Below are 24,545 nucleotides of genomic sequence, written 5' to 3' on the forward strand. Positions count from 1 at the left end.
AGAGGTCAATGCTTGTCTAACATTAATTTTGGCTACAAATAAGTCAGTTCAGTTCCTATGCATGTATCTCCCTAAGTTTGAGGCTTCCAGACCAGCAGCTTTTACAAAATTGTTAAGCCCTCATTAAATGCTTTCACTTTTTAGGGGGTTATAAAGGAGTAGGTATTATAATTTTTAGCTAATTAAACAATTCTCTGAGGAATTGTTCTCCTAAGGAAACTTAGGAAACTTTTTCCATCTAGTTCTCTGCATCATCCCAACGAGATGCAAGGTCTGCCTTTTTGCAATGGAAGCATTCAGAGCAGCTTGCTTTCATGTTATTTCTACAGGGGCTAATGACGTAAAGGGCTAAAAATAATTTTTTAGGGCTAAATAATTTCCTGTCAAATAAATTTTCAAAGTTCTCATTTCTATAACAGGAAGCAAAACTGCATTAGTCTCCGCTGTAGACAGCTTACTGCAAGCTGTGGCTCAAGCTGTGATCAAAAAAGCAAAACAGTTGGGATGTAGTGAATGGAATGAAAACAATATGGACTCCTCTCTTATGTCTTCTACATATCTCAGTCATGTGTACTTTAACTGAACAACTCCTGCTTCACTATTCACTAAAAAGTACTAAAATATACTAAAATATACTAAAAAGTATAGGGCATCCTAAATCAGAAAGAATAATACATATTAAAAAGTATTCAGCAAATATCACTGAAAACTAACTACAGGTTTAGAAAATATACAAATAACATTTGATGCAGAAACAGGATAAAGTAAAATGCAATAATGGTATGTAATGACAGCTAGTGATACAGAGAGACATAGGAGAATAAAATCCTGTCTTTTTTTGTTTCACAGCATATGCCAAGTGTAATTCAATGAAGACAAAAGGTCATCAGTTTAAAGAAATGCAAAATCTTTTCTATCTGACAATTAATACTCCAGGTAGTGTTACGGGAGATTCAAAAGTGGGGCATTTATATAAATATCAAAAATATAAATAATAATACTTTAAATTAGAGCTTTCAAATGTTGCTGCACTTCAGAGTTGTTAGAGAGAAAAATAAGATCAAATGTGAAGGACAAGTATTATCACATCAGCCCACATCCATTGTGAAACAGTGTGGGACTCTGAGACAGATTCAAACCAGCATTTTCTATCAACCTTGGCATAGTTTTAGATGTTTCTTGAATTTAATTAGTTACAAGTCCTGTAGTAAGTAGGAACATGAATGAAAACATTGACTGGGTTTATTTTACAAACACAGTTAGCCATCTTGGTGACTCTTTATGACTCTCTATTTTTTATTCTGTTTCTACAGAGTATTATTCAAGTTAAGTTGAGACCAGCATTTTAGAAATTAAATGTAATTTCAAGTGGCATTGTTTCAACACAAAGAATGGATTAAGCAACACTGACAAATTTAAGCAGAAATAATACCATCTTACAATAATACCAAAGAGAAAAGTAAAAAAATAATTACTTGACCAAGTGCTTAATAAGGATGTCCAGCATCTCTCTGTTCTTCTCTGGTAACTTATGCACAAGTGCATGCACTGCCTCAACTCTGTAGTTCTGATCATCTGACTCTATTAAACAGAAAACAAATTGTTAATAACTCAGAACATGTGCTAAGAAGTGACTACAAATGGCATCAATGCCTGTATGCTAACATAAACATGCATTAAGAAGGGCCAAACACAATTAGCCTTCAAAATGATGAGGACAATTTGATTATATTTATTACATTCTGAAATCTGTATTTAAACTAATTCATCTAAAGCAATTACCACGAATACTGGAATCAACAAAATTAATGGCAATATAGACCCGATATGCCGCTTCAGTGAAATCTAAGCTTTTGCTCCTTGATTTTTAAAATATCTAAAGTTCTTCGGTTTCTTTTATTCTTATCAAGACAAGAGAAAATGGAGAAATAACTTCAAATTCTAAACTGCAGTCATTAGAAAAACAGTATCTCCTATCGCTTGATCTAATTACTCCATTTGTTGAAAGGAGATAATTATTGCCCCTTCTAATTTTTCAAGGCAAGCTGGGAAAAAAAAGGTCCCTGGATGAGAAGGATCAATGTTATAAAAGAATTATCAGCCTATATGAAACAAACAAACATCTAAATCAAGGTTCAAAATTTCATGCAGAAGGCAGTCACACAGAACCACTAAAAAGATCAGAACAAACCACTGAACAGCTTCATCTAGTGTGACTTCTCTGCTTTCAGGGCTGGATCACTGAATAATAGAGCAAGGAGAAAAGTAAAGATAGTGACTGCGGAGATCAAAGTTTAGAAACAATATTACTTTCACAAAAGTATATTTATCCCTTTACTTACTAACAGCAACAATGAAATCTTTGTGCAGCTTGAAAGTCATCAGTGGTTCTGAAAGACACCTGGTTGTAAAAAAACATATTAAAAGGTTATTTAAAACTGACTCCAAGTCTTTTTAAGTTTTATGATTGTGATTATGATAGCCCTCAACATCTGCACAATGTCCTCTTAGTCCTAGGAAACCCAATTCAGTGATGACTGATTACAAGTAGCATACAACTTGGTCATGGGGACCCCTGGTGGCCTAGTGGTTAGGATGCAGCACTCTCACCGCTGCGACCCAGGTTCGATTCCACGTCCCCTGGGCAGATGGAGCTCGTTAGCCCTGTGAGACCATCCATCTATGAGAAGGTCACTCTAAACAAACCTACGTCCTGAGGACCTCACTGCCATTGTCCAAGCTTGCTTGGCCCCGGCAGATGAACCTTAGGATTAAAGGGTGGGCTCAGTTCAGCGCAAGCTGTGTCTCACCTAAAAAATCCATTGCGCAGGCTGGAAAGGTAAAAGACCTTTCCCAAAATCTTCGTTCGCGAAGACTGGCCATTATTATTACAACTTGGTCATGGACATAGTCTGAAAATCAATTAGTCGAATCTTACGTCACCATGTAAGTTACTGAAATGTTACTGGCACTGACTTCAGCAGAGAGGTTCACTGTTTCCTGTCTTAAATATAGGTGCAGACATGGTATAGTGGGCTGCAGAATCAATCTTTTGTCCAAGAAAGGCAAAAACATGATGAAATTTGGGACTGAAATTCTGATCTGAGAGATCCTAAAAGAGTCAGCCTCTGAAAGGCAGACTGTGAGTTGCCTTATAGAGACAAGCACACAGCTACTGCTTGCTACCTCATGTTCTAATTTCACAAACACAGTATCTATGATGATTTGTGCGTCTGAAGACGTATAGTAAGTTTCTTCAACCAAAAGCACTCTTCTCAATGAAATGTACATGAGCATTCCACTATAAATCCTAGGCACATTTTCCACAGTTAATAGGGATTTCTGATGCTGACTTTTGTTAGGTGATTGGTTTAGGAGGTCTAGATTTTTAGAAGGCATAGAACACCTACCATTTAGATTGGATACTTTTCATTATGGTCTTTTGAACATTATATATTGAGAACTGAAAGAGTTATCTCACAAGTACCATAATTTCTGAATATTCTGTTTCTTATCAGCAAAAATGAAAGTGTTGGAGGGATATTTTGTTTGTGAAGGTATCAACAGCATAAGATAAAACCCTATGTTTTGCTGGGATTTTTATTCTGCTCCAACAATGATGTCATGAAATCTTGTCGTACACAGCTTAAGGGATTCAGAAACAAAAGACTGAGCACAACATGCTTTGTGGTTTACTTAAAAAAAATTAAATAATAACATACAATGAATTAAATTCTGTCAAATTTAGGGCTATATAAGCCAGGACAATCTTAATAAGGTAGAAAGTGTGTATTACTACACATAATCACAGGGATATTAGGCAGGATAATAATATACTCAATTATTACCATGCTAATGGGTACAAGAAATGTAATATGATAATAATAAGCAAAAGACTAATGGGTCAGAAAAGGAATACTGAGACTGTGTAGGATCATACTTACCTGAGGTAGTTTTTTAGTCCGCTTGTTATTGTTTTATTGTCCCAAAGTTCCATATCAATATCCATATCAGGAGGAGATTTAGGGGCTGGTAGACATTTGAATTATGATTGTGTTATAGTTTGACTAACACAATAACTAGAAAAGCAGCAAAACAGAAGCTACTAAATTAGCCATTTATCTCTAGCAATTACTTATTAGCCAGACTAAATACCAATCTGATCAGTTTGAATCTTTTAATCTCTGGCAAAGTATTAATAAAAATAAATTTAGCAGTCCTATTTAGTAACTGCAAGTATTATCTTTATGCACTGTGTCAAAGCGAAAGGCAAGCCCAAGTCCACAGACAGTTACTAATGTATTTGCCTTAGACATGCAAACAGAGGCATAGGAGTGCCAAATTAGCAAGAAAAGTGAAAGACTGGAACAACTGTCTATCAAGCTGAGTCATAATGTATTATGGAACTAAGCTTTGGAGAACTTCTGAAACATGTTAAATATATATCAACAAATAGAACTTTAAAGATAAAAGAAGAAATGCATTTTTATTTGTAATTTGCTGATATATAAAATGCAGAAGTGAATACTAATGCACACAAGAAACTAGAGATGAAGCACTCATTTTAAGACTGCAAATTAATTTAGTGGCAGTAAGAGCACACACAAAATTGTAAATATCATGACACACACTTCTGAGCACAGCATTTAAGGCAAAAGGACCACAGTGCACACACCGGACACAGACAAAGGTTCACTTCAGATACTTACAAAATACAGTATTCATCAGCTTCTGCACCTTGGAATTTACACCACCTATTCTGTACAATCCCAGGATTGTAATACCTATGTTGGGAAAATAATGAAAATATGGTTATTTCACTATACACTGATGTATCCTTGGCGTATGTTTTCAGAACATCTGAATGCGTTTATGGAAAACTGTATCATTACTTTCTTGAGTGCTGTGTTCTTGAGTACTGAATTCTCTTCTGGTATAATAACAAATGCATTCCACTGAATCCACACCACATTATACATTAAGCATAATTTTACATTAACAGAACCCTTCTGCATGGAAATGACACATATTAGCAAACAACAAGGTAATGGCTAGGAAAAGTGAAAAATAAGACCCAAAAGCAGTCTGAAAACACATTACACATCAATGAGTTTGTATCACCTAGAAGTCAATGGAATTACTGTGCATCTATGTTTGCTTAAACTACCCTCCCTTCCAGTTAAGATCTGATTGACATTTATAAGAGAAATGACTGTACATACTGTAATATGAAAATAAAAACATATACTGTATACTGTTGCAACACATCAGTTGAAAATTTATATGTTACCTATAAGTTACAACTGTTAGGCTTTTTCGTAATAGCACAGATAATAATAAAAAATGTTTCAAGAGTGACATTTGCAACACAGTAATCTAAATGTTTAAATGATGATAATTTTATTGTTTTAACTGCCTTTTAAAATCAGCAGGATTTAAATGTCTTCCATTCTCCTCACTTCAAGCCTTACCATTTAAAAATTGTCTAATTTGCCTTTGTAAACAACATTCTAAAATCTGACCTCACTTAGATAACCTAGGTGTTCTGTTTTAAAACATTCTTTTTACCCCTCATTCCCTCAGAAAAAAATCCAAGCTTTGAGTCAGCAGTGATTTAAAAGCTACATAACACTGTTGACTGAGAAGTTGAATTCATGTTGAGCTCAAGATTGCACGGAGAGACCACATTTGGATTACTAAGAGATCTGCACACTGAAAGTTCAAAAAAAGGTTATCTCATTTTATGGGAGATGATATAGCCACACGTCTCCATTTGGAAGGGGTAATTTAAAACTTACTGTGAGCTGTAAAATATCACCTCATTAGCAGAGTGATTATTACTTCCTTATTGTATATTATCACTACCAAAAATGAGTTGTAAACATTTAAAAACAAAATAACAAACCATGTGCAAAATTATAGGAGTTATGCTCCGAAAAAAACCAGATTTACCAGCAGAGAGTACTGATGCCCCTTTTCAGTCTTCAGGTTTCATGCCTGAAACCAAAGTTGGGAGCTGAGACTCCCTACAGTTTTTATCACAAGAAAACACAATTCAGTGCACACACATTAAAGACTAAGGATGTGAGCAAATGTGTATAAACCTGTCTAATCAACAAGGAATTACAGAAAATGTTTAAAAAACCCACTTAAATGGTATGTTAAGAACTGTTGTTGGAACTTGTGGCAACAATTTTGAGTTGTAAACTGGAAGTGTAAACCACACAGATAAAATGTGGAAAATCCAAACCAAATTATGGACATACTCCAAAGCACAGCTGTAAAACATGTAGAATTAATCAAAGTAATATTTCAGAAAAAGAAATCATAATAATCTAATACATAATTTGTGATTAAATACACACCTCTTGTTTCTACAGCATGAATACATTTCCTCACAAAGTTGAAACCTGCTTCATTTAAGAACACTGTAAAAAAAGAAAAAATGGTAATTACTTCCTAACATCAATACACAAAATCTCCCTGTTTAGCTACATTCACATATTAGTCAAGGGCTGATACACATTTATCCATAAGGTTATGATACTAATTCTGTAATAGTATTCTGTAGATAAATCCTTAGCATTCAAATCCAACTTTCTAGTCATTAGTGCATCTTTAGAAGCTTAATATTCTACTGTCTTTCTCAGAAATCAGTAGCTCCTCTAAACATACAGTTGAAAGCTTGTGGCTTTAAAAGGAAATTACTGTACTCCCCTCTGCTGAGTAAAATGCTTTTAAGAGTTCAGGATCTACATTATGAACAGAATATATTCATTGGATTTAATACAACAAGATTCTTTGTTCTTTACACATGCACATAACCACTCATAAAATGGTAACATAAGAAAACAATCCTTGTTATTGACTTTAATTAGTGGGCTTATTTCAAGTGAATATATTTCTCATTCATTTTCTATCTTCAGTGCCCACTGCTCGAACTAGCTAAATAAAGAAGAAAAATAAACTGGCTAAATAACTACTTAAATAAAGAAAATCATAAACAGCATATTTTTCACCATTAAGAAAAAACAGGTGCATTTGCTTAAATATCAGATTTTCAGTCTCAAATACATCTCCTATTAAGATGTCCTAATCTGACAAATCTCTCTCTGAGATACATACACCCACATATATATTTAAACTATTTTTACATATTTGTGTTAATATAATATGATGTTAATAACAGACGTATCAATATAATGTTAATACAATTATGCACACAAATCTCATAGTATCTTTAAATACACTCATCTTGTCACTCAGTGTATCTAATAGGTGCATATACACCTAAAACTAAAAAGATGTGACAGGCCAAGATCAATTGTGTGAGGGGCCACAAGGCCAAGTGCCAGGTCCTGCACTTGGGTCACAACAACCCCAGGCAGTGCTACAGGCTTGGGGAAGAGTGGCTGGAAGCTGCCTGGCAGAAAAGGACCTGCAGATGTTGGTCAGCAGTGGCTGAACATGAGCCAGCAGTGTGCCCAGGAGGCCAGGAAGGCCAATGGCATCCTGACCTGTATCAGCAATAGTGTGGCCAGCAGGATCAGGGCAGTGATTGTCTCCCGTACTTTGCAGTGGTAAGGCCACACCTCAGATCCTGTGTTCAGTTTTGGGCCCCTCACTACAAGAAAGACATTGAGGTCCTGGAGTGTGTCCAGAGAAGGGCAATGGAGATGGTGAATGGTCCGGAGAACAAGTCTGATGAGGAGCAGCTGAGGGAGCTAGAGTTGTTTATCCTGGGGAAAAGGAGACTCCGGGGGAACCTTACCACTGTCTACAACTACCTGAAAGGAGGTTGTGTGAAGTGAGGGTTGGTCTCTTCTCTCAAGTAACAAGTGACAGGACAAGAGCAAATGGCCAGAAGTTGTGCCAGGGAAGGTTTAGATTGGATATCAGGGAAAATTGCTTCACAAAAAGGGTTGTCAAGTATTGGAAGAGGCTGGCCAGGGAAGTGGCTGAGTCACCATCCCTAAAGGGATGTAGATGAGACACTTAAGGACATGATTTTGTGCTGGACTTGGCAGTGCTGGTTTAATGGCTGGATTTGATGATCTTAAAGGCCTTTTTCAACATAAATGATTCTATGACTCTATATAAGATATTATCTCAGCACAGTGGTATGTATTTACATTTAGGTATACAGACTACCGACAGAAACTTAAAGGATTTAGTAAATATATTGTAGCTTAGGAGGCACTCAAATTTTTTTCCAATTTATGCTTGAGAGCAATACAAAAGTTGAAGGCTGTCTCACAGTTTACATAGTTTAGGATGTGCTTTTATGTAACCAAATCACTTAATTCAACAAAGTTATTTCACAGCAATAGAAATAAAACATAAAATAATTAGTACCTCTCTCCCACACATATATCAAGAAAATGGAACATAACAGAAATCTAGCAATATTTGGTAACTCAACAAAAAAAAAGCTTACTTTCTTCCTTCTTGCTAATAATGGCTGGCAGTGTGTAGATCTGTTAAAAAAAACAAACAACCGAACAACAACAATGCAACAGGACAATAATTGTACTTTAAATTCTTTATTGCCAGGTTTGTTAGTAGTTGCAGCATGCTGTGTATTAGCTTGCTGCTAGGGAAATGCCAACTTTGCCTTTCACCATCTCTTGATGTTTACCACTCCAGCACACACCCAGGTTAACAGCCCGTGCTACCATAGGCAACTAAAGTATTAGAAGTCAGATTTGCAGAGTTCAAGTCGGTTAAATTTCAATACTACTAGCAATCCAATTTCTGTAGTGGTTCACTCAAGCAAGAAGCATGTAAAAACACTCATCTATCTCATAAAACTGATCAATCATTTTTTTCCTATCAGATACAGGTCTGACATCACCCTCATTCAGTGACTACTTTAAGGGTAGACAAATAGTGGGAAGAAAACTCAGACAAGCCTGTCTCTCAGTAGCTTTCAACACATTTTTCTGCTCTCTGCAGTGCCTTTTGAGATGATAATTGTTTACTCCACGACACTGCCCAAAAGATGGTTGCTCTTTACTACTGTAATAACTACCACTTCACATAATTTACCTGAACCATGAATCCTATTACTATGCTATTCTATTACTTAAACTATTATTACTTAGAATATCCTAACATAAAATAATGATATATAACCGTAGGCTTAAATTAATAGTTCTCCTTTTCTACTTTGTACCTATTTTCACTAGGTACTTGCAGTAGTGTCTCACAAAGAAAAGAACTGTATTTGCTGGTATTGCAACAGAGTATCTGAAGTTTATACTAGCTTCTTCTTTAATATGTGCGCCATAAAACCATAAAATGAAAAAAAAATTTAAAAATATCCTTACTGGTTCCTTTCCATCCATAGCTTCGAGCCAAAGTTTTCGGTTGGATTCTGAAAAAGCTTGCAGTGTGATGATTCCAGGTCTGTCAAAAACACACACATTCAATAAAATTACTACTTTTCTCAAACAGTTTCCAAAGTTAGAATTCAAATGCGTACTGACAAGTGAATACATAAAAGACACAGCAGTCAGAGAAAGTTGACAGTTTCTGACATAACAGAATAATTTTGAGGTAGATATAAAACAGGTCTGTTTTCTAAAAGTTTGGCAACAGTCATAAAACATTTTTTAAGAGAACAACTACAAAAGTCAGTCTATTTATCATATTTTAACAAAAAAAATAATTCAATATTTCTCTTTATCCCTGAACTTGGAAAAAATACTTCTACAAACTACTGTATACATATAGTTTAAATATAGGAAAGCTGTTTTCATCTATCTGATATAATTATAATACCCAGGAATAATAGAAAAAATGTTATAGATGTAATTTTCAAGAAAGAAAAACAATGTGCTACCATACATTTCTGAATGAAATAGACCTTTGAGCAGAATATGCTTATTAATAGGTATTTATAAAAATATGTATGATCTGTTTACAAAAGAGGATAGTTTTCCTACAGGTTCTGTAAGAACTTGTCTTGTGTCTGCATGCAAATATAATGTAGTAAAGACAACACATACAAAATGTGACAAATATTGTTAGAAAACCATGTTTGAACAAAGAAGTACTAAGTCTTGAAAGCCTAGTTTGTCTGCATACAAACATATTGCTAAATATCTGTTTCTTTTACAGGAGTAATTATTATATATTGGTTACAATTATTTTCAAATTGTTAATACAATGAAAACAATTCAAACCTCTCATGTACTTCAATATCGAAACAGAAACGTTTGTCAATTGAATCTGTCTTTCTCCTGATGCAAGATTTTAGCTTGAACATTTCTGGTGAGCTTGTGACAAGGCCATTCTACAAAACAAAACAAAATGAAATTAGCAGAGGCAGTATGCTTATATAACTTGGCTTCACATCTTAAACTTAACCATATGAACAGTCAAAACATGTCTTAAGACAGGGACCGAAATTATTTAGGAACATATACAATATTTTTTCTGTATATAAAGTAAGACAGTAGTTAATAGCTTTCTGTCACATATTTGTTATTTAATCATTATATTTCAGAAAATTCCCTAAATTCAAAACTTATAAAATCATATAATTCTGCCAACTCTCACATGCAGATAAAAAGATTTATGAAGAATAAAGCTGACTAACTCCTAATTCTGGCTACCATGATCATGAGACCTCTCTATAATGTTGGCAAGGCTGACACAGTTGGGGATTCTGAGTAATGGGAGGAAGCAAATGTCACTCCTGTCTTCAAGAAGAGCGAGGAGAAGGATACAGAATCATAGAATCATTTAGGCCGGAAAAGGCCATGACTAAACGATCTACATGTCTTTTAAATAACGCCAGGGTTGGTGACTCAACCACTTCCCTGGGCAGCCTGTTCCAATGCTTGACAACCCTTTTGGTGAAGAAATTGTCTGTAATATCCAATCTAAATCTCCCCTGATGCAATTAGAGGCCATTTCCTCTGATCTTATGGGGAACTATGGGCCAGTCTGCATCACCTTTATCCCTGAGAAAGTGATGAAGTGAATAATCATGGAAAGCATTTCCAAACATATTAAGGGATCAAAGGTTACTGGAAGTAATCAGCATGAATTTAATGAAGGAAAATCATGCAGGATCAATTTGATAGCCCTCTACAGTATGATGGAAGAACAATGAACATTGTTTATCTCAACTTCAGCCAGGCTTTTGACACTACATCCTACTACATCTTCATAGACAAGTACAGGTGGAGTACAGGTAAGGTGGACGGAAAACTCTCTGAACTGCTGAGTTCACAGCAGAAGTCCAGCTGCAGACAGTGACCAGTGGTATGCCCAAGGGGTCAGTACTGGGGCCAGCACTGTTAAGCATACATAGTGATAAGCCCAGGCACCATGACAGGCAGAGGCTGGCAGAGTGGAAAGCAGCTTGGCAGAAAAGGACTATCAGGTTCTCGTGGGCAACAAATTGACCATGAGCCAGCAATGTGACCTTGCTGCAAAAGAAGGTCACCAGCCTCCTGGACTGCACCAGGCAAAGCACTGCCTGCAAGTGGAGGAAGGTGATCCTCACTCTCCATTCAGGACTGGTGAGGCATACGTGGAATGCTGTGTCCAGTGCTCAGGTCCCTGGTACAAGAGGGACAGTGAGGTACTAAAGCAAGTTCAACTAAGGGCTACCAAGGACCAAGGACTTGGAGCACAAGTAAGGAGGCTCTAGTGTGGTTGGGTATCTTTTGCCATGTCTCAAACGAAAGTATGTGAGAGAAGGCCTGAAGTCGCGTCAGGGGAGGTTAAGATCAGCTATTAGGAAAAATTTTTTCAGAGTGGTTAGGCATTGGAATAAGTTGAAAAAGTTGCCCAGGGAGGTGGTGGAATCACCACCGCTGGAAGCGTACAAGAGGAGTCTGGATGTGGCATTTGGGGATGTGGTTTAGGGGTGATTATGGTGGTACTGGGTTGATGGTTGGAATAGATGATGTTGAAGGTTTCTTCCAACCCTGATGATTCTGTGATCTGTCATATGAGGAGAAGCTGAGAGAACTGGGACTGTTCAGCCTGGAGAAGAGGGATCATATCAGTGATTTATCTACAAATACCTGATGGGAAGGAGTAAAAAAGACTGAGTCAGATTCTCCTCAGTGGTGCCCAGTGAAAGGGCAGAAGGCAATGGGCACAAACAGAAATACAATGAATTCCATTTGAATTTAAGAAAAAGCTTTTTTATGGTGGTCAAACACTGAAATAGATTGCTCACAGAGGGCTCTATCCTTGGAGATATCTAAAACCTGACTGGACACAGATCTCACTAGCCTGTACTGGTTGATGCTGCATTGAGTTTAAACTAGAGATCTCCAGAGTCCCCTCCCAAAACTCATCCATTCTATGAATCTGTGCAAACGCGATTGATTTCCTACACATTTGCAATGACCAAATTACAGAAGTTAGTTAATATGAGGTTTATATATGTTTTAAAAGAAATATTACTTAAATATTTATCCATGTGGTATAAGACATGCACTGTTTCATCTATGAAAAAGCCTTATACTGGGTTCACGTTTTTTTCTTTAACAGTTCTTAAATGCTTAATATAAAAGATGGAATATATAGTTCATGTATGTGTCATATATGTGCAACTCACCACTTTTCCACCAGATTTGGCTTCAGCTATACTCATTGTAAAAGTTTTTGTTCCTTTGTCATAAGTGCAGTAATGTTTTATCCATGTAAATCCAAGAGGTCCTAGAGTAAAGAGAGATAGTATTAAAAGTATTTGGTTTAGCATTTTATCACTATTTTAGTTGCAGTTAGCAGAGAAAAATAAAACATAGCAGCATCCACATATAGCCTACAAAATCTAAGACTCTCTTAATTTTTTAATCTGAACATGTTGTTCAGGTATAATTTTCAAACATTGCAGCTTGATAAGGTTGCCCAACAAAGTTCCAGCAGACCGATTTTCTTTGGCAACTGGATAGGTAACTGCATTTTATCAAGGTAAACAGGCAGGAAACAGGCAAGAAGAGAACTTGAGGATTTTTCTGCCTAGGAAATACAGTTGAAGATTTTACCAACCCAAGTGAAACACAATTCAGTATTACACACTTTCTCTGAAGGAAACCTTGAAGTCTGTTATTAAATGCAGAAAACTGGATGAACTCATAAAATTGGAGTGCATTTTCCTTTATTTTCAGAGTTCCTGTCAAAGGTAACAAATGCTTGTGGTACCATCATAGAAAGGTTATTCTTCTACCTGTTACCTTAAGGGTAAAATGGCATTGGTTCAGAGGTAAATTTAATCTTACATAGTTAAACACTGACAGGAGATTTCATTATATGAAAGAAAGCAAAGCAACTGTGCAATCTAAAACAACATTGGTTTAGAGATGAGGGGATAAAGTGGGATGAGGGTGGTGGAGGTGGCACCTCCAGCAAGAAACACTGGTCTTTTATGCCTTGGAGGGGGTCTTGCTGGGGAATAGGTGGCTGTAACAGTGGTGCATAACAACCGTGTCCACAAACGGAGAGTTGCACATGCTCACAATACCAAAGTACACTGTACTTAGGGATTCAACACTCCTCCTTTTAGATGGCCATAAGTGAAATCTACAACAATCCCCAGGTGGATGTGCGCCTGATCCTGGAGAGGTCACATCACACTACTTCTTAATTCTACTGCAAAGCATAGGATCTCTGATGCAGAAGATATTTTCACTCCTGGATTACCTAGAGCTTTGTTCAGGCACTGCTGTGAATCTAAACACAAAACCCTCTTGATCTTAAGCTCAATGGTATTTAAAACTTGGTCCATGCTAATGCAGCTTAGATACAGGCATTTATAATGTGTCCTTCACTGTGAGGCCATGGAGTAAATCCTCCCACCATTTTGGGAACTCTCTCTGCATCCTAGAAATACAGCTAAGATCTCCCACATTTTCCTGGGAAAAAAAGTTTAATGCAGCAGAGAAAAACACAAGCTCCCAGATTCTTACAGATACATCTGGAGGGGTGATGCACTTCAGAGGACAGGATAATTCAGGTTTTTGCAGTGTGCTGACTGCTCCCCCTTGGGCCGGAACATTATGGCTATACCTGCACTGGTTAATAAACAGCATTTACCATGACTAGGTAGCACAGGTAACTTGGAAAAAATCCTTTTTGATTTTTAAGAACAGGAAATTTAGCACAGAGAGTGGGATATTTTGTGCAAGATTGTCTCAGTGGCAGGGAACAGTTCCATTTATTTTACTAGCATTGACACAGTTTCTGGGTACTCAGATCCAGAGACCAAACACACTGGCTACGTGAAGAGGTAACAAGAAGGAAGAGCACTTCTTTCCTCTTGGAAAGAGCTTATGCTTCAGAGCCTGGCATTATAATATGGCCTCCTTCTGCAAAGCTATAACAAATGAGGTGTCAAAGCTGAGAAAAATACACATATATATATAAAATGGAGTGTTGTAACTTTTTTGTAAATTCTGAATAGAAAAGGACTAGATGAGACTTTCAACCCACATGTGATTTTCCAATTAATTTCAATGAGAGTTAGTCTTGGGAAAAACACGACATTGATTTTTTCAGACTACAGTATGTATGGACCTATTAATTCTTTTTAAAATGTGTCATGGTTTAGGAATGGTATTCCCCAATTTAGCATTTCCACTGAAATACTCCAAACCCATGCGCCGCTTGCTCACTCCCTCGTCCTTCCCCTTAACTCCCCTGCAGCGCGATGGAGAGGAGAATTGCAGCAATGAAAGGTAAAGATCACGGGTTGAGATAAGAACAATTTACTAGAAACAGCAATGAAATAAGAAAACAAACAGTAATAGCAACAGTATTAATAACAGAGTGGCCAAGAGGCAACCGATTCCTGTATGAGTGTTCACCACGTGGAAACACCGGACAATACCTGACTGGTCCCTCTGCCACGCTACATGATCCAAAAGGGACCCCTTTCCCATGTCCCTGGAAAATGACATAAGGCAGTATACAATAACCTCCAGGTCCTATCCACATCTCTCATGGATAACTGAAAAAACTAACCCTATCCTGGCCAGAACCAGGACAAAATGAAAGAGCTCTAACTTAAAAAAATGTATTTTAAGGGGTTTGTGTTTTTTTTTTTTTTTTAATGTAAAGAGTTAAATAAAAATGGAAGGTGTTGAAAACAAATCTAGTAGTTTTACTATAGATACAATGGCTTTGCCTTCTAAATGTAGCCACAAAGGTGATGGTCATATGATAGACTGCATCAATCATGTAAGCTGGATGTCTGGCAATTCAGAAATGTAGATGTGGGAATTTACATGGACTGCTATGCTGACTTCAAGAAAGCTCTCCCATTGCCTGTGTTTTGGAGGCAAGTAATATCATGAATCAAAAAGTCAACTGGTTATGCACCCGCAGGAGTTACCTGTTCTGCTCTTATATTTTATTTCCACTTAGCACAACAAAATCTGTAATTATTCTGAATCAATTTTTTCTCTGATGGCAATTCATTCTCTCTTTTAGCGTATATAAGAAGGCTGAGCACTCTCAAAGCAATTTTCGATTGTAGCCAGTACCATTTTTTTCAAAAATTACCATGATGCATATCAGTAATAAATATATATAGAATTTACTTTCAAAAATAGCAAACATTTAACCCAGTGGCCCACAATTTGAAAAGAAGCTATAGGACGACTTGCATGACAAGGAATTATGCAACTAGTACCTTCCCCACTGCACAGTGATTACAGATCCTCTCACTGTTATTCCAGAATAAGCTAAGGAACCAACGTCTTTTCAGTAAGAGGATGTCAAGTTGGCCTCTCACTATTTAATGAAGCACAGCATGTGCCCAGTGCTTCACTGCTTTTCACCTTCCCCCATTAGCAAGGCTCTGGTCCACTTAACACAGGTTTCTTTTATGATTACTACTCAATTAAAATATAGAGGGTCTTCTTAAAACTTTCAGTGCTACTGAGGGTAAAAGTGGATGAGGTTAACTAATATAAGACTTTATTTAGATGACTTTTCTCTTACATCATTGATTCCCATTAAGTGTATTCTCATTTAGTCTTAAGATAGCTGGGTCAGTGGAGATCCTCGGCACAAGATGCTCCTGATGGCTGAACTACAGGCCCTGTTCATGCAGGGAAAGTCCAGGTGACAGGAGCAAGCCAAAGCAGAGTTCTGGGAGCTTGCACCAAGGTACAGGGCAGCCAGCCAGAGCAGAACTTGCTACCAGTGAGCCACTGGGGCAAACAACAGCAGGGACCTTCGCACAAGGATCCAGAGAGAAGGAGCTGAGTTGCTTACAAGTGTTTTGATTACCATTCCATCTGACTGTAGCTACTCCGAGTGCTTTTTGAAAAATCAAACCCTTATTTTTCTTTTAAACTTCTCAATCATTAGGAAAGTAACTAGAGCAGAAGCCCACAGCCATTCAAACACAGAGCTGTTGATTTCTCCTGCTAACTAAACCATATCCTCATTCTTGCCTTTCAAATCAAAACAAAAAGACACATCTGTTGTACTCACGTTTCTCCTGCACATAGAGATAGCCTTCCATTGTCCATTGACTTGGTGGTCTGTAATCCTGGTTGGCTGATTTCATTCTTTGCATGAGTCTCTCCACTTCCTGCCTAGTGCTTTCAAAGTTATTCCGAGTCTAACACCCGGAAAAGGAAACAAACAAAAACCCACATTATCTCATACAAGAGATAATAAAAGGAAAAAAAAAAGGCAATAAAGAATAACACTCTTCTCTTCTAGAAGCCTACGAATAACATACTAATGAAGAATTCAACTTAAGTACACAAGTGTAAAGGAAATGTAGCCGAGAATAGCACCATTCCTCTTTCTGCAGGTCACTAACCTCAGACAGGAGCCATTTCATATCTGTCAGTATGCTTACACAGTATTTTGCAGACAGATGCAGGCTTTCTCTCTGTATACTCTAGGATTCTCAGACAGAAGCCTGGCTAAACTAGAAGCTGCTGACAGCTTATTCTGAAACCTAAAGTAATAAGACCCACTGAACCACCTGAAGTACAGCACAGAAAACACTAGTTTGGGTTAAAGCCAGGCTAATATATTCAGACAGCTGTGATTTCCCCACACGTGGAAGCAACAAATGTACTGTGTATCCATATCTGCACCGATACCACAAGTGCTGATGCTCAGAACAGTCAGGTTATTGGCACTGTCATGAATGTTTTTTGATAGGACTATGCAAACACCACAGTTTAGTATAACAAAAATATGGTATGTAAGAAACAGGTTACAAGTGGCAGAACTGTGCCAAAAGCATGGAAGTACTGTTTCTCTCCTAAATATCACGTGTATAACCTGGCATCTTGCAAAGCAAACAATTACAGCACTAAGATGTGTTTTCCATACTTCCTAATACCTATATGCATGTGAATTCAGTGAGGCTAGGGTTTTTCCTAGTGAATTCAGGGAGGCTAGGGTTTCCCTCCATGCACCTAGCATGGTATAGTAGAGGAGAATTATTGTGAGGTGCCAGAGGTTTGATAGGTTGTTTTTAATATATCAGATATTGAACACTCTGTTCCTACAGGTCATAGAAAAAAATAAAGATTTCTGTAATGTTTCTACAAAATCATCTATGGACTCTAATCCTGACTAGTCAGAAAGATACTCTCAGGACTTTATACATCAGTGAATACTTTCCACTTTTCACGGGCCATTCATGTAGTTAGTTGCGCTATAGTATAATAACATGTTTAATCTCCTTTTTGAAGACAATTATTATTAGAGAGGAAGTAAAATTCTACTCTGAACTTTTCAGATTTGAGACCTTCGAGAGGGACATGTCATTGAAGGAATGTTCCCATGCTGAGAGCTTATGTCTGTCTATTAAGTCCTTAATTACTTTTAAGCAGCCAGGTCTCTGAATCAAATTATAGAAAACAAAGCCAAATGGACATACAAAGTATGCCACTGGCCAGCTGAAACAATTAAAGTGACAACAGGTCAGGTTAGAACATGGTGACCTGTTAAGAGCTGTCGGTCTGCTACTACTCTCCTACTCCTGTGGCTGTTACCGCTCCTGCTCTAACCAGCAGGACATTTTTAAGAACCGAAACAGCGGTTCAGGTCAACTGTTCTCCAAGACCTGAACACACAATGCAGTGGTGAGGAGTACTTTTGGCAGCTATAACAGACAGGCTGAACACAATTTTCCCTGTCCTCAGTTTGTCTTTCCCTATATAAACTGTTTCACTTCAATCTGAGGTTGAGTGATGCTATGAATGGCAAGTCAGAAGAGAGCCCAGCTGGCTAAAGGAAGCTGTGGATCTAGATCTGGAGGCAGAATTCATACTTCTGTCTAACAGGAGTTAATGATGTACTGATCCCACTGTTTCTTCATGTGTATATTTTTTCTAATGTATAAATACAATGAACAAAAATAATCATAATACATTGATACTTCTGCCTAACTTTATATCTCCCTCTATCTCTGCGGTCTATTTACAATCGCAAGTTGCATTAACATAATATTCAGAAGACATTAAATTTAACTATTTCTTAATTAACACTGACATAGAAAAAAAATCCTCTAACAATTCTGGTTCTATAGATATGTGCATAGAAGATACCAACATATTATGACTTACAATGCCAGTTTTGGTCTGTGCTGTGGACTCATGCTCCTCTCAGAACTTGCCATATTAAAATAAATAAATTTCTAAAGTGCATTTTTCACCCTTTCAGTGAAACTGCTGTGCAACAACACTGACCTCTTGTGCCTTTATTTGAAAGAGTCTTAGTAGCAAACAAAGTAGAAAACACATAATTTGAAAGGACAAGGGGCTGTGATGCTCTACAGTCAGAGAATATTTGCATTTTGATCCAAAAGGCAAAGGTTAATCATCTAGGAGGTTTAGCCTTATTTCCTCAAGCAGCTTTTAAAATGGATTCTATACCTATGTACGAACAACAAGACATAAAAGGGAAGGGTGCTGTGGAGGTCTTCTGCTGAACGTGTTTAAGTGCAGCAATATCTGGAAGAGTGCAGTACTTCTAAGAATGCAGATCTACATTAACAGTCATTTTCCAACTTTGAGCCAACATAGGCCTCTCTAATAACAAGATGCTACAGGGAAAATGTCAGTATTTTATTTTCCAGTAACCCACAGGGAACAGCAGTTGAGCACAGTTAAGGTGTTCTTGTACTCCCAGATCTGTTTCATATTCCCTAAGTTCAGTGGCCAAGGCACTATCCACTAAGGCTGATGTCAGGTATTCTAGACCATTGTAGCTTCTTTGCCTCCAGTGGAGCTACAAAAATTTCTGTCAGGTGTGTCTTTTCTTGAAAGAATAAAATGGATTTAACTTCTTTTTTTAAATTTTGTTCTGGACTTTGATGTTACTTGGCATGAAAAATATAGGGCTGGCCCAATATGAATATGCTGAATTTCACTTTTTTGCCTTAAAAGCAAAGAATGTGTAGGCAAAGGGGGTAAAGATATTTTGTATCTACTTACTTGTATGTCCTTGGAAGTGTAATATCTGAATTACACAGTGAAACAAATATATACTTGTATACAGAAGTTATGATGAGTGGAAAAGTATGTTGATTAAATGCATTTTAGTTATCTCTAATAGGTATGAAACTTTTGGGCATAGTTTGTGCCCAAAATGGGATCTGGAATGGCTCAGACTACCAAATTCAGACCAATCTACAGCAAAAGATCCATCTGCTCAGTTGAGAGTAACTCCCTACACAAAAAAAGAGATTCTTTCTACAGGTGAAACTTAACATTCGTGAGAGCTGCTCACCATGGAAGAATGTCCCACCAGTTCTTTTATGGCCCAGGGAGCAGCCAGAGAAGGGCTTCCCAAGTATGCTTTATATACAGTGGGAAGCTAGCAGACAGCCATACAAACTGTATCATTCTATACCAGCTGGAGCATTTTTGGTACCTTCACTTACTCCAGAAGACAGGCATCACTCTCAAGAAAGCACTTATACAAGTTTAGGCTATCCACACTGCTGTGTTTTCTAATAAAGACTTGGTTGCTGTCCTGTTTTTCTTGACCTTCCTCGCAAAACTTTGATCTGGAAATAGCAAATTAACTATCTGAAGATTAATTTTTCCAAAGTTATTTGCTGTCAGGAATCTTACTTACTTTAACCTTACAAAAATAACTTTTACCTATTTGTATATTAATTTGATTTCAGCTTACTAAAACATTGCAAGATTTAGAGTTTAAATAAAGTGCTACGAGTCTACTTTAATATTCTAAAATTAAATTAGCAAATTAAATGGGATAAATACAAATCATCCTTACGTTCTGCAAATTGAACTGCAGTTGCTGCTTGTATGGTGCAAACTCCTGAGCCAATTCATATCCTTCATGGTAAAATGTAAATAATCCTTGAAGAAAGGCCAAGAGCTGAAAAGGTAAAATTGAGAAGCATTATACATTTTTAACTCCTGGAACACTCTATGCACAGAAGCAAAGCTTTGCTGAGAACGAATCCATGGTCAGAGCTTAAGAAACAGAAAGAAGTGTTAAACAGCTTTTGCATCATGAAGTTGTAATTTACATAATAATTTAATTCACTGTCATAGTCATTTTATCCAGTATTTCAGCTGGAGTCTTTGGTAGTATTCATTTTCCAAGTTCAAACTTTCAGAGTTCAAGTTTTTTTTCTCAAAATATTTTTGCATTTTCTTCATAGTAATTGCTTGGGCTATGATTTATTTTCCACAAATGAGACTTTTGAAACTATGTTTTGGATAGCTTAGCACAACACAAGAAATCCAGACTCTTTCTTCCTGCTCTGAACAAAATGCAAACTCTATCTGGTATGTCTGTGAATGACTCCAACAGAACCACTGAAGTCTGTATATATCTAGTTGAAAAGTCTTTTTAAAGTTTGCTTTAAAACAATGTTCAAGTAGTAAAAGAAGCACCTAGATTTCAGCTCTTGAACTAATGCATTTCTGCCACCTCTTAGTTTTAAAAGCCTTCTAACTTATTCTGCTTTAAATTTTAAAAGCGTTTTAACATTGCTGTAAATCGTTTCACCTGGTATTAAATAACAAGCATTTAATTTCTTATCATGGACTGTTCTCTTTGCATAGGTAATTTAGATTAAAAAAACCATGTTAATAAAACAACAAAAAAGATAAATTAATTTGTATTTACAATAACATAAGATATAACAAGAGGAAAGATTTTTCTTAGTATATTACACGACTAAAAAGCTAATTGTCTAGGCTAAGTAACTGGATGTCTAGGTTGCCTCCTAAATCAGTAAAGAACCACAGGTATTCAGGAGCATAATTCTTTTTCCTTTTCCAGACTTCTCCCTCAGGATGGGATGAATGATCCAATGGAAACATTTATCTCTCTCCATTGACTATTGAAGTAGTCTAGACTTAGGCAACAAAAAAGCCATTGTTCATATTTAATGCACTGTGCTTTGTGTTACCAGTACCATAGATTACTGTAAGTGGAACAGCTTAAAAATATAGTTTTTACTGTGTTTATATTTTCTTTACATTTACTCTCAGTCCTATTTGGAGAAGTGTCCTTAAATTGTTCTGCCTCCTCTATCCTGTTACTCTCTGAGAGACTGCTGAGGGCATGCTTATCTGCCTGCTGTTTTGCTGCATTAGTAAGTTAAAGCAGTTCAAGGTTAACAGACCATCAGTGCTGGCACAAATGCAAACATGAGGATAAGGCTGGGAGAAGGACTTTGCCCTTGTTTTTTTCCGGTATTGCAGGATCAGCTGAAACCCTGGCCTCAGGCAGAGATGGTGTGGGCCAACAGCTGCCCAGTAAACTGGTCACGGAGCTTGAAGAACTGAGAAGATCCTTGGACATCAAAGCAAGTTTTTGTGGGGGGCCCTGCAGTGGGTATGAATTCCTGAACTGTAGTCCACTACCAAACAAACAATAAAGGCAATACAGTCAAGTGGAATGCTCCACAGCTTGTGTAAATTGTCTGCCCAGCTGAAATCATTATCTCAGCTAAGGATCTGACCTTGAAAGTCTCTTATTGGTTATTCAGGTGGTTCTGAGGAAGGTCCAAATACAACAGTTTATCTTAAGAAGCTCCAATTTCATAAATAGATAGAAAGAGTTCTATAATTTTCTATAATTTTAGACTATAATTGTAAATTTCTATAATTCTAGAAAGTATTCCATAAGAGAAAAGAAAGAAAATTAATCTTGCTTTTTTATGAATAGAGCATAAAATAAGTAAATTATAACTAAGACTCTGCTCTGGCTCCAGTTATGTGAAGCCTGTGCTCACAGTCTAGATCCAGTTACTTATCAGTGTCCCCAAATACAACTCCTTCAGATACAGCAGCATAACTACTCCTGTGCTTACTCTGGCTTGGTTCAGTCTAAAGCATTAACATAACCTGTAAGTACAAGTCTGATGCTAAACCCACCCCTTTCAGCTAAAGAGGTACTGCAGGAGTAGCATGAGTGCTTAGCAAAACTGCAGCCACATCACAACGTTGGAGCACACCAAAATTACAATAAAAGAACTAGTGGGAGAAAGTTTCAGTGTGTCACCTTATGCCTGAATTAAAAAGACCAGTTTACAGAGCATTTCAGGGGAATGTACTATACACTGTTTAAATTTCATCTTCAATACTTGAAGAAAACCATTTTCCACCATACAAAACACTTTTACAGAGTACACTGAGAAATACCGAAGAAAATATTTAACACAAGATGGCAGCAAAGCTGAATTTATCAGAAAGCAAAAATACAGCAGCAAAGAAAAAAAAACAAACCCTGAGAAAAATCTGAATTCATTTTGGTTAAAACACTTCTCAGGTATTCTTGCAGTTGTGCATTGCAGAGGATCTGGCCTTGAGGTCCTCTTGGTCAAATACTCTCTGAGCACTTAGAAAATTAGGAATAAAAGAAAAATATTATGCAAGTCCTATATCAGCTTATTCAAATTCTGTCCTTAAACAATGTGACACTGAGGATGGTATTTACTTCAAAATATGTGTCACTAGCAGTGGAAAAACAAGGATCAGAAAACGCCCTGTACCCAATGGGCCTATGCCATTGAGGCAATGCCATAATCACTTCGATTGACAGGTACAGCCATAGCTCTGCACAGAAGAGATCTAAAAGCCAAGGACTTTTGCTGTAGGCTTATGCTCATAGTGGGGGTTTCTTTTTCCTGCTGTTAGTGCTGCTAAAGGTAGGCTCATAATTTTAAAGCATTTAATATTAAATAGAATAGAAAAAATATTAAAAACAAGAATAGAAAATCAGCGCTTTTCCTTTCAAAGAAGATTTTCAGAATGTATTTTGAGGTGCTCTTCATACACAAAGAGGTAATTTGTTTCATCAAACATCACAAACAATGCCTGATGCTTTCATATCGCAATTTTTCATTTTAACAAGTGCCTTATAGCTACCTCATTCTGAGTGTCTAATCAGACACATCAATAAAGAGTGTGGTCTGAACTCTGTAATACAAAGCTACTCACCACCTCAGAGCCACGAGGATTTCAACACAGAACCTGAAACTAAATCCAACTACTTCTGAGACTTTATTTATTTTTATGTAGAGCTGGTGACCTTAAGACTGCCTGGTCGTTTCATTCTCACAGGAAGAAGACTGTACTTAGGTTTCGGATAGGGGAGGAATTTAACCTTTGGCTTGCAGCACATCAGCCAGAAGTCCTTGTCTCCCTGTTTTCATTTTATTTATAAGTAGATAGTGCTTACTCTTCAGATTAAAGTGAATGTAGTTAATAACATAGAAAATTCAAGAAAGAGGAAATCAAGTTTAATGTCCACTGTGAAGTCTCATGGAAACGCATACAATTACAAGCAGGGTGTTTTGGTTTGCTGTTCTTTTTGTCTTTTCTTTAAATAAACATTTAATGGATCACCCCACACACTTCAGATAGTTTACTGCTTATGAACTCTATGCCCTGATTTCCACAGTAGAAGGAAGTCCCGGCATCACCAAAGGACAAAGCAGAGCTCTAGGAAGGTGTTTGCAGTTTTTTAACAAGCATAACATCCTCAGAAAGTGGCATTGGTTTGGACTAGCTTCTTTGGGCTCACAAGGGAAAAGCTATCAAGACAGATTAGTGTCACTTACTTTGCTTTTTTGTTTAACTTGATGTAAAGTAAATTTTAACATTAATTTGACCTTCAGAGAAGTTTAAATTCATGATCTCTGTGAAAACCTGAGAGTTTTTTTTTCTTGGAAACAATCAAGATCTAGGAGGATCACAAATAGGAATGCATGCACCTTAAAATCTTTCCCTATTCTCCTTCAGGAAAGAACATACTCCACTCTTACCAACTTCTACTGTCCTAGCTGTAACCCACATGGCAATTTTTGCCAGGTTATTGCTCCCACTCTGGTTCCCAGATCATCCCTATCCTCTGGCACGGAAAACCTGAAGGTCTTGAAAGGAGGTCCAGCAGATCGTTTGCTTTTTAAGTTCTATTCCCATGTCATGAACTTATCCTTCTTTCATATGGGCATCACAATTTCCTCCTTCACTGCACTAACAGATTTATTTTGTTAAACGCTCCTTCAAAGAGTCTATTAGCAACACATCAGACCAAGAATCATATAG

General features: G+C 37.0%; 1 protein-coding gene across 1 annotated transcript in view; it reads right to left on the reverse strand.

Annotated features, from left to right (window-relative positions):
- Window positions 1-24,545, reverse strand: part of ARHGAP42 (Rho GTPase activating protein 42) — a 148,957-nt gene that overhangs the window by 20,801 nt on the left and 103,611 nt on the right. Inside the window, exons 7-17 of the mRNA XM_027677363.1 lie at window positions 20,251-20,355; window positions 16,471-16,600; window positions 12,587-12,687; window positions 10,188-10,297; window positions 9,330-9,408; window positions 8,438-8,477; window positions 6,366-6,428; window positions 4,710-4,784; window positions 3,945-4,029; window positions 2,343-2,401; window positions 1,476-1,581 (exon numbers count right to left, since the gene is read on the reverse strand). Of these exons, the coding sequence (XP_027533164.1) occupies window positions 1,476-1,581; window positions 2,343-2,401; window positions 3,945-4,029; window positions 4,710-4,784; window positions 6,366-6,428; window positions 8,438-8,477; window positions 9,330-9,408; window positions 10,188-10,297; window positions 12,587-12,687; window positions 16,471-16,600; window positions 20,251-20,355 (953 nt within the window). The remainder of the gene's footprint in view (window positions 1-1,475; window positions 1,582-2,342; window positions 2,402-3,944; window positions 4,030-4,709; window positions 4,785-6,365; window positions 6,429-8,437; window positions 8,478-9,329; window positions 9,409-10,187; window positions 10,298-12,586; window positions 12,688-16,470; window positions 16,601-20,250; window positions 20,356-24,545) is intronic.

Source organism: Neopelma chrysocephalum, unplaced genomic scaffold (genome assembly GCF_003984885.1).
Source record: "Neopelma chrysocephalum unplaced genomic scaffold, ASM398488v2 Primary Assembly neopelma1_43, whole genome shotgun sequence".
In the NCBI taxonomy this organism is placed as follows: domain Eukaryota; kingdom Metazoa; phylum Chordata; class Aves; order Passeriformes; family Pipridae; genus Neopelma; species Neopelma chrysocephalum.